Source organism: Clarias gariepinus, chromosome 2, assembly GCF_024256425.1.
Source record: "Clarias gariepinus isolate MV-2021 ecotype Netherlands chromosome 2, CGAR_prim_01v2, whole genome shotgun sequence".
Taxonomy (NCBI): Eukaryota; Metazoa; Chordata; class Actinopteri; order Siluriformes; family Clariidae; genus Clarias; species Clarias gariepinus.
The window spans coordinates 10752725-10765982 of record NC_071101.1 but is presented as its reverse complement, the minus strand read 5'-3'; the positions used below and the strand labels follow the sequence as shown (position 1 = coordinate 10765982).

Sequence of the window (13258 nt, the reverse complement as noted above, 5' to 3'; positions counted from 1 at the left end):
CTTAAAGTCCTCTATCATCGTTCCAGTGCCAAAAAAGCCATCAGTCACGTGCCTGAACGACTACCGACCCATTGCGCTTAAACCAATAATCATGAAGTGCTTTGAATGGCTGGTCATGGCGCACATAAAGACATATCTCCCTACATCTCTAGACCCCATTCAATTTGCATACTGGTCAAACAGGTCAACTGAGGATGCCATATCCTCTGCTCTCCACTTTTCACTGACACATCTGGACAAAAGAGACATTTATGTCAGGATGTTATTCATAGACTTCAGCTCCGCTTTTAATATGATCACCACCACATGCTGCTACCCAAATATTTGCACATACCATAGACTTGCATATCAATATTTGCACATACAAATAGATTTACATCACTACATATTGTCTGATTGCACTGTTCTTGTCTTTGTTTATTTTTATTTATGTTTTTTTTTTTTTTTTTTTGCAGTATTGCATTGTATGTCTGTACTGCAGATCCAGAGCTCTCGCCATTTCGTCTCCCTGTATACTTGTATACGGTGACATGACAATAAAGTCTACCTTGACCTTGATCTTCAGGCTTTGCTTTTGTTCTAAAGATTGATAAGCCTAAGTTTGTCTTTTGTTTAAGTAAGTTGTTTTTTTCATTTTCTTTTACTAGAAAACTTCATAAGGACTCAAAGATACAGCTAGCTTGGCCACTAGACACTCAATACAAGCGAAAGTCAAATGAGCACTAATTTAATTTGTAGTAGCATGCAACTTATATTAACAATTAGCATTAAGTACAACATAAACTAGCACAGCAATAACATGCGTTAGCACATGGGGATAACCTCAATGTGACTCGACTTTGCTTACTTTTGCTAATTCTGGTTTACCCAAGAAATTCAAGCAAGACTTCGCAGCTAGATGGCACTATAAACATTATAAAACATTATTAAACGGACTGTCTATGATGGTGAGGGCTAGTGTTAAAGAAACACAATACGCGGCAGGGTGTTGTGATGTGGCTCGAGGTAAAGCACAGTTGTTGTTGCTACAGTATGTACCCTAAAACTGATTATTTTCCAATAACAGCTATTTTTCTACTGTTTACCAATACACATTTTAATTCAATCTTGGTTAAGATTCCTTGGTTAAGAATCAGTGACTTAAATAAAAATCATAAAATCTATTGTGTTACAGCAATATAAATCATATACAATATATCATAATATGATAGTGTGTGTGTGTGTGTGTGTGTGTGTGTGTGTGTGTGTGTGTGTGTGTAGCCTTGTTGCAGGCACTCGCATTCCCATCCCTACTCATTACTTTGCCATCATGACAAGCTGCATGGACTCAAATCAGCCAGTGAACGAGTGTAAGGGGGAATTACAGACAGTGTCATTCCTCATGCCGCACCTTCCTGATAACTCTGAAAGCTGCATGGTGAGCACACACACACACACACACATGCACATCACTTCTCTTTTATTAATCATCATCTCTTCATAATTAAAAAAGATTCATCTAGTTCATCACATTATTCTTTTGATTTTTTTTTTAAAGGCAGACAGATACTGAGATTCAGGGACATTGAGACAGGGACACATACATAGTCAGAGAGACAGGCCTATACACACACAAAACTCAGGCAGACAAATGTAGAGCAATAGAAAAAGAAATACAGACAAATACACAGACAGGAGCAGATACATAGAGATGCACAAGTGCACATAGCAAACGACAAGAGAGAGACAGATACAGGACACCCACCTACAGTAGACAAAGCCTCACAGAGAAAGGTACAGAGAGAGAGAGAGAGAGAGAGACAGATATGCAGATACACAAGACTTTTAAATTGTCCGTCAATATGAAGATGAGACATTTTAACATCGGCGGACGCAACATTAATGACATTTTGCGTTGCTACCGCCGCTATTTTTTGTGAGCAGAAGAAGAAAAATCTGCCCACTTGCAACACCATGAAACGAGTATCATGTTTCAACAAGAACGTTTTATTGCCATCAGCTATATCAAACACTGACTGGTATCGGAGCCCTATTTTCCTGGAAAGTCGATTTCTCCTTTTGTTCTTTCGAGCTTTCACATTTGTTTCCAGAGCAGTTTCGTCATCACATGGGCTTTTAATAAATAATCAATACAATAATGTTGTACTCGCACCCTGAGGCTGTGGGCACTGTATATGCTGTCCTCTTATCATTTACATCATCATATGGCGTGTGCATGTGGGTGGGTGTACTCCAGTGTAGTATGAGCTGTGCGGAATTCCAGGGTACTAGCACGGACCTGAGGAAGTGATATCCGTCCCTAATGTGTGTATGTGTGGAGGTGTATGTGTGTTTTACTGTTCTAGAAAAAATAAACCATTTTCCTATTCAGGCAGATGTGTACGATATCGCCAGTGCAACTGCGAATACCACTTCCTCCCTAAAGACAAACAAAAAAATTTTGAACGAATTTCCACAGTATGAGCTTTAACGTCATGGAAACGTGATATACTATAAAGAATGCTATCTTGCTATCAATTTTTCCTTGTTGTTCCCTGTTTTGGGAGGTCCAAGTTGAATACTCTTTTCTCAGTTACTATTACAAGGGTATGTGAGAAATGATTGGCACACTGGCTGTAGAATTCATTGTAATTCACTATTCAAAGCATCATTTTTCAACATGATCGCTATGCTTTTTAATACATTTTATCCATCCGTCAACAAGCTTTCGTGCTCCTTCATTTAAAATGTTTCAGACTGAACGGCACGCCACGAATGCACTTTCAGTGGACCAAACAGGTAAAGTCTTAGGGAGCAAAATCAGGACTATAGGGAAGATGCTTTAACAAGTTCTTACAGAGAGTCGACAGTTTGGGCAGAAGTGTACATCATATCCCTTGGATAGCAGTTCTCTGTGTTTGATCTAAAGTTTAGGCTTTAATTAGCGTCTCACTGTAACAAGCACTGTTGATTGTTGAACCTTTTTCCTGATAATGTTCCAATACTGGCCCTTGAGATGAGAATCCTAAAAAACTGTAAGCGTTGATGAATTGTTCAGACGATGGTTGACTTTTTAACTTTCTCTTGGTCAATGTTTCCGTTCCATACCCCATACTGTGTCGAGCTACACATGACGTTCCTGAGCTGCCAGTGATCCAGACTCCCTCTGCCCTCCAGACCTGTCTGACCCATCCTGGTGCCCCGCTTCTGGTTGGAGATCTCGTCACATGGATGCCCCGTGTGTCTCTTTGGGATGCGTCTCGTGTTTGGGAATGATTCTCTCTACCTAGAAGACGGTTCTGGCCTCGACTGGTGTTGGCAACTGTTTCTCTGAAGACTTGACCCTTCGATAGTTCAGGACTGGAACTTCCTACAAGTCTACCTGAGTTTTCAACTCCATATTAACATCAATTAACATCAACTGTTATGCTGAACTGGCTGCCATCTAACACACAGTATGAATGCAGATCAATTCCTGCTCTCTGTTTCACCCAGATGAGGATGGGTTCCCTGTTGAGTCTGGTTCCTCTCAAGGTTTCTTCCTTTTACCATCTTAGAAGGTTTTTCCTTGCCACTTTCCCTGCCCTCGGCTTGTTTAACAGGGACAATCTGACCATTTTGATTCATACACATTCAAATTCCATACAAACTTAAATAATTCTTTCGTATGTGTAAAGCTGCTTTGGGACAATGGCAATTGTTAAAAGCGCTATACAAATAAAATTTTATTGAATTGTCAACAAATTGTGTTTGTAGATATCCACTCGCTTCTGTTCGTGCTCTTCCGTGACTTGTTTCAGCACCATATACACCTTTAGACCATTAAGGAAAAAAAAAAAAATCACTGCTGCTCTTCTTTCATGTGAAAAGTGGTGTATCCATCTTTGCTCACCGCAGTTACAAATGAACTGATATAACATGTTCACACCTGCACATCAGTAACTGGAAAAGAGTAATCTTAAATAGAAATCTTAAAAAAAAGGTTTTAACTAACCCTCATACTGTGATTTTTTTTTATCATCCAGAGAAGAAAAATGACTTAGTGATATGTAGGCTATTTTAACTGGAAATATACTGGAAAAATCTAAAACTTCTTAAACTTTACATTTTCTAGTGTCTTGTTGAACCTAACATTTTTAGTTGCCTTGACGAAAAGTCAGTCGAGATATAATAAGCATCCTTAAAAGAGCACCAGAATGTGTGAATCACCGTAGGTACAGTATGAGTACTGTGTAGTGAGAGAGAAATTTTTAGGAATCCCCTTAGTCATATACAGTACTGTTTAAAAGACTTGAGCAACCCAGCATTTCTTTATATTAAATGAAATTAATGATGTGGTAATAATCATCAAAGGGAACAAATGTTTTACCATGACCGACTTCAAAGAGCTTAAAGATACAATTAAAGAACTGACTGTAAAAAACTAAATAAATAGAAATGACTAAGCAGACTTATTTTATGTGTTTTAGGGTTGTATAAAGAATTTAAAATGAGTTTAGTTCATGTCTAGTTTTATGTTTAATGTCTAGTATACTTATATTAATAACTGCACGGGTGGTGGTGATTAAATCTAAATGACTAAATCTGATATAAATGTGTTCATATGTGTTTGATGGCTAGGTGTCCAAAAACCTTTGGTCATATAGTGTATTATATTGTATACAGTATGTTCTTTTACCTCCATGGGTGGGACTGACAATGGGACATCTTTTCTACCCTTATTAAGTTTTAATGTTCCAAATAAATGGCTTGAAGTGGGGAAAAGGCACTTACAACCCAGCTGAGTTCCCGTAATGTGTTGTCCAGGGGGGCAGTGGGCAGCATGAGGTCATACACTGCCCTGCAAAAACAGAACACCTTGGTGAACAAACCATTTAAGGAAAGGAAAACTATCAACTTTGATGGTGTCCAAGCACTAGTGGGACACTGAGATAAGTGGATTAGTGTAGCAGGGGATTATATAAATAAATAAAGGCAGTTCCCTTTCAAAAGCTACACTCGATGCTGCGTGAAAACGCTATGGGAACATCTTTTAGTGTTGCCGTTTGTGAAGCATGTGTGTATCAAACAGGTCAAATTTTTGGCTTATATAACTTTAGGTAGGTCTGATGAAGTGCACCTGCAGGTTATAAATAGGAGTGAAACAGATCTTTTTGTCTTCAGGACTGCATTGTGTATTGCGTGTGTGTGCAAGCGAGTTTTAAAGTGTTAACCCACCAATATGGTGGAGTTTGTTAGGAGATCTGTACCTCCGCATGATAGATCTCTTTTGGAGCGCGATCTCCACACTTTTGTTTTGAGCAAAATCGTGAGCCGCGGTGCATTCCTGGGGATGCAAATTGATCTGAGGAATGTTTCCGGTTCACTCCTATTTATAACCTGCAGGTACACAGATTACATCACCTGACCGAGATTATATAAGCCAAAAATTTGGCGTGTTTGATACCCACATGCTTTACCACCGGCAACAGAAAAAGATGTTCCCATAGCGTTTTTACACAGCATCTCATTCCTGCTTTTTCAGGGAACAGCAAAGTAACCCGAGACGTCTTTAGACTTAAAGCTATGTTCTGTTATTCGGCGCAATCAAAAGGTCTAGTTTGACTTTTTGTTAACTTTAATTAACTGAACTAATTGTCTTATTTCCATGCAGAGCAACCAGCCTGAGTCGACCTGGGTGGAGGACTTACTTTGGTTTCATCAGGCACGTGTCAGAGACATTGAATGGATCACAGGCTTAGATTTCTTCGAAAAAAGCGGACGACCAATTCCTGAGATTCTGCGGATCAAGACTCGTCCCACAGCTGCAATTCACAAGAAGCAGTAATTCATGATATTTATATTTATCTAGTCATTTAATAGCTTATAAAATATAACCTCCAGTGATCCAGTGAATCACCCAAAACATTTACTTACCGATGCACTGATTTCATTTGCCTCTATGTTTATTTTTGCTTGAAGAACTGATGCTGTCTTTCACAGAAAAATTTGGTATTTTAATATTTAAAATGTATAATATGAAACTGCTTTAAAAATGCCTTTGGCTCCTGATGACCTGATATCACATGCTGCATGTGTTTATCTGATCTGTAAAATGAGTTTGCTAAGGGCCAGTATTGGATCAGTGAGTCGACAGACTGCTTTGAAACTTCCATTCTGTCATAACAGCCCACATCAGTCATTTAAAAAGTGTGCTTGTGGACTTTTAGTTCATGAGAATGACAGATTTAATTAGAACACAGATTTTAGATTGTTTTCCAAGTTCTTTATCAATATTGAAAACTAACGATTCTGAAACCTGAGTTTATACCAACATGACTTTCTGGAGTTTCCTGGGAAATCTGTGAAAATGTGTTCCATATGACTTTCTGTAAATATCAACATAACACTAAAAGAACAATAATAAAACAAAAAGAACATTTGGGAATTTGGCAGGTAAACCAGTCAGGGAAACACTTTTATCATGAAAAGGCTGAAGATCAAGACAAAGGCGTGTGTGTGAGGAGACAGACCATAAATGGTACACGGCAGCACAAACACATTCTTCTTAAGAATGAAAGGGTTGGTTGGGTTTATTGTTCCAATATGTCCAGTTTTTAAAGTTTTGTCAATTTTTACACCTATTGTACCTTAGTCATTTCTTTCTACTCCATGCAGGTATTTAAGTGTTATGGTATTGTTATGGTAAGTGCTGAAGGTTGTGGTAGTTGCCAAAAATCAAGGGGTTTACCATTAAGGCCAATAAAGTGGTGAATAAATGTCAATAAAAATGTATAATTTATGCACATATAAATCTTTCTCATGATTTATAAATCCTGCCTGTTGTGAATTAAGTTATGATGGTTTATAATTTTTATAAAGTGCGCTTTCCAAAACTGAAGTTTGAGAAACACTGCCCTAGGCTTACCTAAGATACACTGTAAAGCTAAAAACCATAACAGCTAAACAATCACTTAAATGCCAAGGGCAATATCATTAAAGTTTACAGTAATTTGTAATGAAAGATAATATGTAATAATTTGTGATTTTTCCCACGGACATGAATAAAATATATATCTATCTATTTATCTATCTACAGTATATGTTACATGAGATTTTTTTTATCATTAATCACTTAAGATAAAACAACCTAATAAGCAACTGATGCTCAAGTTTGAACTGGTAATTAAGGATGTAAACTGGATTGTTAACAAAAATAAATGTGATAAAAAAAAAAAAATTAAATTAACATTCAAATTAATTTGTGTTATGTTTATGGCATATCTTTTATTAGGGATGGGATATTCAATTCAATTCAATTTTATTTTATTTAAACTCACCTAAAGGTTTATTAGGAACACCACACTAATACGGTGTTTGACCCCCTTTCGCCTTCAGAACTGCCTTAATTCTACGTGGCATTGATTTAACAAGGTGCTGAAAGCATTCTTTAGAAATGTTGGCCCTCAAGGTTGTGCGTGTTGTGGCTTCACAAATGCTTTGCTGCATACTGTACCTCGGTTGTAATGAGTGGTTATTTCAGTCAAAGTTGCTCTTCTATCAGCTTGAATCAGTCGGCCCATTCTCCTCTGACCTCTAGCATCAACAAGGCATTTTCGCCCACAGGACTGCCGCATACTGGATGTTTTTCCCTTTTCACACCATTCTTTGTAAACCTTAGAAATGGTTGTCCGTGAAAATCCCAGTAACTGAGCAGATTGTGAAATACTCAGACCGGCCTGTCTGGTACCAACAACCATGCCACGCCCAAAATTGCTAAAATCACTTTTCTTTTCCATTCTGAAATTCAGAGTTAAGGAGATTGTCTTGACCAGGCCCACACCCCTAAATGCATTGAAGCAACTGCCATGTGATTGGTTGATTAGATAACTGCATTAATGAGAAATTGAACAGGTGTTCCTAATAATCCTTTAGGTACATGTATATAGCACTTTTAACATTGGTCATTGTCTCAAAGCAGTTTCACAAAAATGAGAAGAAAATTTATGCGAGTGTGTATGTGTGCAAAAAATGTGTCTAGATAATAATGAGATTGTCTCTGATGAGCAAGCCAAGAGTGATGGCGACAGTGGCAAGGAAAAACTTCCTGAGATGGCAAATATGAAGACAACTCAAGATAAACCAGACTCAACAGGAAACCCATCCTTATTTGAGTGATAACGGATAGAAATTATATAACATCATGCGTGTTATGCAGCTAAAAGTTTAATATACTGTTACTGAAATTATTTAAATTAGCATAAAGTCCAGTTAAGCACAGGGAGGCAGTGGGCAGATGGGGTCTGGATCACTGGGAGCTCAGGAGCAGCATGTGTAGAAATTAGCATAGAATTAGCATAGTTGCCATTTAGGAATGTAGTGGATTGTAATGTATTGTAATGGCTAATGTATAATTGTATAATGTATAATGTATTTTATGGATTCTTACAGACAGAAGATATGTCCAAGCACACTAAAACATATTAGGTTTATTATTAATATTCTCTGTGGGACACCAAAAAATTATGCAAATATGAACATAACAAAATAAAACTCATCACTCTGTAATTATTTTTAATGTATAAGCCACTGCAACATACAAAAATAATAATCAACTTGCACAGCTTTTTCAAATATGCTCTAATTTTAGAGGAATTTGCTGGCCAAACAGAATATTTTACATTGCTGTTTAGTTGACTCAACATGTACACAGGTCATCGGGGCGTTCTTATAAAATCATATGATTGCATCTCAGGGAAAGTAAATTGCTGGCTTAACTGATTTTTTTGTCTATCTTTTACTTATGGTACCTGCACATGTTTGAGGTCCACAAATTGTTGTTTTTGGCTGAGTTTCATGGATTGCTTAAGGAAATCTAGCTTAAGAACCTTAAATACAGCTACATGGGGTTGCCATGTGTTAATTATCACATACAGTAAATCAAACACCTATAGATTAATTTCTGGAATTACCCTGTCTGCTTAACAAGACAAAAGTCCATTTTCGGCGCAGTGTACTTTTGAAAAGTGAAAGCTAATATAATGCTTTCTAACAAATTATTTTAAAATGACTTCTCCTGAACAAAACAAAGACCCTAATTTAAGGTTAACTACATTTTTTAAAAATAAATTTTAGCTTTTATATAATTTGAGTATCAGTGTATTTATTCATTGTTCATCATGTATTCATTCATTCTTTCATGCACAGCAGTGAAACATTCCTGCACCTTATTTCTATACATTGCTATTTCTTAGATTTGGTGCATGGTTGCCTTGAGTGTAACCTGCAGTACCAGTCTATCCATTGATTATCCACTATCCACTAAAAGCACAAATTACAAATAAGCAGATTTTTACCAACTTTTAAAAAAGCAAAAAATATTAACATATTGGGTGAACCCCCCAAAAAACCTTTCCCATAATTTTTTCTCATTTTCCTTAATTTTAGCCCACATTGTGTCAACTTTTAACTTGACCTTTGTTCAACCCTGCAACCCTTTCTTAAGAAATTTCTGTTGAAATCATGGATTGCTCTGGGACTGCGGGCTGTTTTGAATTTATTTAGATAAAGGCATGGCATGGAAATAACTGTGGACATTCTGCAACGAATATGATACAAGCATATAGATGCAATATTATTTATTTTATTTATTTAGATGCAATAAGTTAAAATAATAAAATTTGATAATAATAATAATAATAATAATAATAATAATAATAACAGCAGCAAACTACAACTCTAATCACATAAATACAGTAAGTGTGCTGATGACACTACAGCTGAAAGTCCCAACAGCAACAACAGAGTCAGCATACAAGGAGGAGGTGAACCAGTTCAGAAGGTGAATAGTGTAGAGACAAAAATCTACTGCTTAGTACTGATGAAAAAAAATCAACAGAACAACTATTGAATAAATAATAATATTGCATTTTATTTATTTATTTATTATTTTATTTTTTGTCTCCCTAATATAGTCGTGTCCAATTCCTCCCCACCACTAGGGGGCTCCCACATTAAGGCTACTACTACCACTCAGTCAGGAGGGCCGAAGATTATCACGTTTCCTCCGAACCAACCGCATTTTTTTCCCGAATTGCTCGCTCACTCACCGTTGGGGGCGGCGTAACACACCTTTAGAGGACAGCGTTACCCGTTCTTTCCGCTTGTGTGAGCTCACCAACGCCCCTGATGGTGTTCACTCCAGATATTAGGGCGAGCACTTTATCACTGCACCACTTGGAGGCCACATTTTATTTTTAAAAGCACTTTACATTTGTTAACAAATCTCAAAGTGCTACATAAGCAATTGAAAGAAAGAATAAAAGGAGTAAAGTGCCCACAATTAACATGTTTTCCATTAACATTTTTTTAAACAGTCCACAGTCTGTGGTGCCTGTAAGTTCTCAAGCAGGGTATTTCAGGACCATGGAGCAGCTGCTAAAAAGTCTTGTTTCTAGTTAATTTCGCTATGGTATTAAATAAATTTTTCAGTCGCCTGATCAAGTTCTGTGGAGTCAGATGGCGATCAAATCAAAGTGGATAGCTCTGGGAGATTATTGATAAAGCTCTGATGTAAATGTATGTTTACTAAGACACACTTTCATTTAGACAAGAGAGAGATTTGAGATAGCTTCAGACTGTGGAATTGCAATTATACTTCTTATATTTAATCTGAAGAATATTATTAAATCTAAAGTGTGACCTGCTTTATGAGTACGTCCTACTACACATATTTACTCATACTGAGCCCATTATGGACATAAATGCTGTTCTCATAGGGTCTTCTGGATTCTCAAAATGAATATTAAAGTCTCCAGCAATTAACAATTTGTCTACAGAAATGACTAAGTTTGAGAGGAACTCTGCAAATTTACAAAGAAATTCAGAGTACGGCCCTGGAGGTCTGTAAATGATAATTAGGGAGATCGACAACTGACTTCATGTTTGTAGCTACACTTGTTATGTGACTATAGAGATTTTCAAATGCATTAAATTTGAGTCTGTGTTTTTGTACAATAGACAGATTATCATGGTAAATGCATGAACGCCTCCTCCTCTACCAGTTAGCCGGGGCTGGTGTATGTAGCTGTATCCAGGAGGACTAGCTTCATATTCGCTTCATATTCGGTTAAACATACTATATCAAAATCCTGACCTGTGATAGTTTCATTAACAATAACTGCTTTAGACGTGAGAGATCAAATATTTAACAGTCCTAGCTTCAGATCAGAGGTGCTGGCTGCGTATTCAGTGTGTTTAGAATTTTTGGTCTCTATATTAATTAAATTACTAAAACAGAATTTCTGAGTCTTTCAAAATTTTTGATTGGCTCTACGAACAGACACAGTCTCAATATGATGAACCCTGAGTGACGAGTCTATGCAGCTAGCAGACGGTTGGTTTAGCCTGTCTGTCTGTTCCCTGGCCTGGGCTCTGGGTAGTCACCGATCAACTTGGCCTCTTCTGAGACTATGTGCTATACTACAAGTAATGAAAGCAGCACCTTCCAGAGTGGAATAGACACCGTCCCACCCTAACAGGCCAGCTGTGAGCTATGGTGCCACGTCGCATTGGAATGGGACCAGAGCATACTACTTCATGAGACATCGCCTTCGCAAATTTAAACACCTCTGTAAAGTTACTCTTATTAACCTCTGATTAACGAAGGCGTATATTATTAGCTCCATCATGTACCACTATGTTAGAGAGCCTGTACTAGGATTATCTGCTATGTCCGGTGCTCTGGCTCCCGGGATACGCCTAACCACTGCCGCTGGCACCCTAAAGACCTACCTAATTTCATGTGCCTCGGTATAGAGTCTCCTCTATAATGTAAGAGAATTGACCTTGGTTAGTGGCCATCAAAAGATCGTTGGTGACCCTGACCAGGGCAGTCTCTGTACTGTGGGAAGACCAGAAGGCAAAAGATTGAAAGGGGTCAAAATCTCCTAGTTTCTTGGTATGGACAAGACTAAAGTCTTCCCCTAGACTTTCAACACCACATTTATAGCAAAGAATTCCCAGCAACTACCTCCACTTCCTGCAGAGGCTGAAGCTATCTAAACTCAGCAGTTTCTAGAAAAGGACTGTGTCACTCTTTGGTAAGGGAACTACTATCCACCATAAACATCTCTTACAACAACAAAAACCACAAGCATTTCTCATCCAATCCACATTCTTCACCCTCCTGCATTCTGGCATAAGGTACAAGAGCATACATACCACCACAACCAGCAGACTACAAAAGATTTTCTTACCTGATGCAGTCAGATTGCTTATTATCCTCCTGCCTCTAAACACTCACCTGGGCTAGTCAAATCCCTTACCAAGTAGAACTTCAAAACATTGCACTTTATATGTATGGAACTTGTTTAACTGGCAGTAATTCTCCTATAATCATTTCTGCTACACTAACCAGTCATTTACAGTTATGGGACATATTTTATGTATTTAGAGTGAGGTCTGTGTACTAAGATTTTCCCTGTGCTCTCTTTTATGTTGAATTATTGTCCTGGGGAAACAGTATTTTGTTCCAATGTATTCAAGCTATTAGGAAGAATGACAATAAAGCACACTTGACTCCTTTGGGACAGTTAGTTGTCTGGCTTTTGGAGCCAACTGTTAGGAGAGGGTTGCAGGGGGCTCTGTTACCATCACCATGGAGTATATTACCACCAGAGGGCAACTGTCATCCAATTTCGCTTCCTCATTGATTTTTCTAATTTCCTGTTATTGGTATATTTAACTAAAGCATTTTTCACCAAACCTAAGCCTTTCCTTATATATTGTAATTAGTATAGTAAATAAGCCATTGGCTGGTTGCAAGTTTGTGTACGACCTTGCAATGTTCTTCTGGTTGTCTATGGATTTTCCTGTGTTACAATCATTTGGATTCAACAGGATCCTCTCAGGTTAAATTTAACATAGTTTACGCCTGTTTTACCTAAAGTGAATTTAATATCACTGATCACAAAAAAGTCATAATGTTACGACTGTTGTTTGGAATATAAGAATAAAAGGAAATTGTGAGGTCCAGCAATGACTTGCATTTAAAAATTTGAACACTAATTTTAATGAAAAGGTTATTTCTGTATTATAGTTTTTTTGTTGAACAATCAAAAAAAAATCATACAAAAGATGAAAAAACACATTAATGTTTGTAATAAAGTAAAAATAAATAATAGTCCTTCTTTACTTCAAGAGATGAAGACCAGTCCATGTGGAAAATGACAAGAACTTTGAAAGCATTCAGTAGTCTCTTCGAGTCCAGTCATAAAACTATCAAACATTATGATAAAAC

General features: G+C 37.3%; 1 protein-coding gene across 1 annotated transcript in view; it reads left to right on the top strand.

Moving 5' to 3' along the window:
• Nucleotides 1–7177, top strand: part of LOC128510938 (venom phosphodiesterase 1) — a 52859-nt gene extending 45682 nt beyond the window's left edge. The window contains exons 25-26 of the mRNA XM_053483482.1: nt 1261–1417; nt 5633–7177. Coding sequence (XP_053339457.1) covers nt 1261–1417; nt 5633–5806 — 331 coding nt within the window. The 3' untranslated portion in view covers nt 5807–7177. The remainder of the gene's footprint in view (nt 1–1260; nt 1418–5632) is intronic.
• The last annotated feature ends 6081 nt before the right edge of the window (nt 7178–13258 follow it).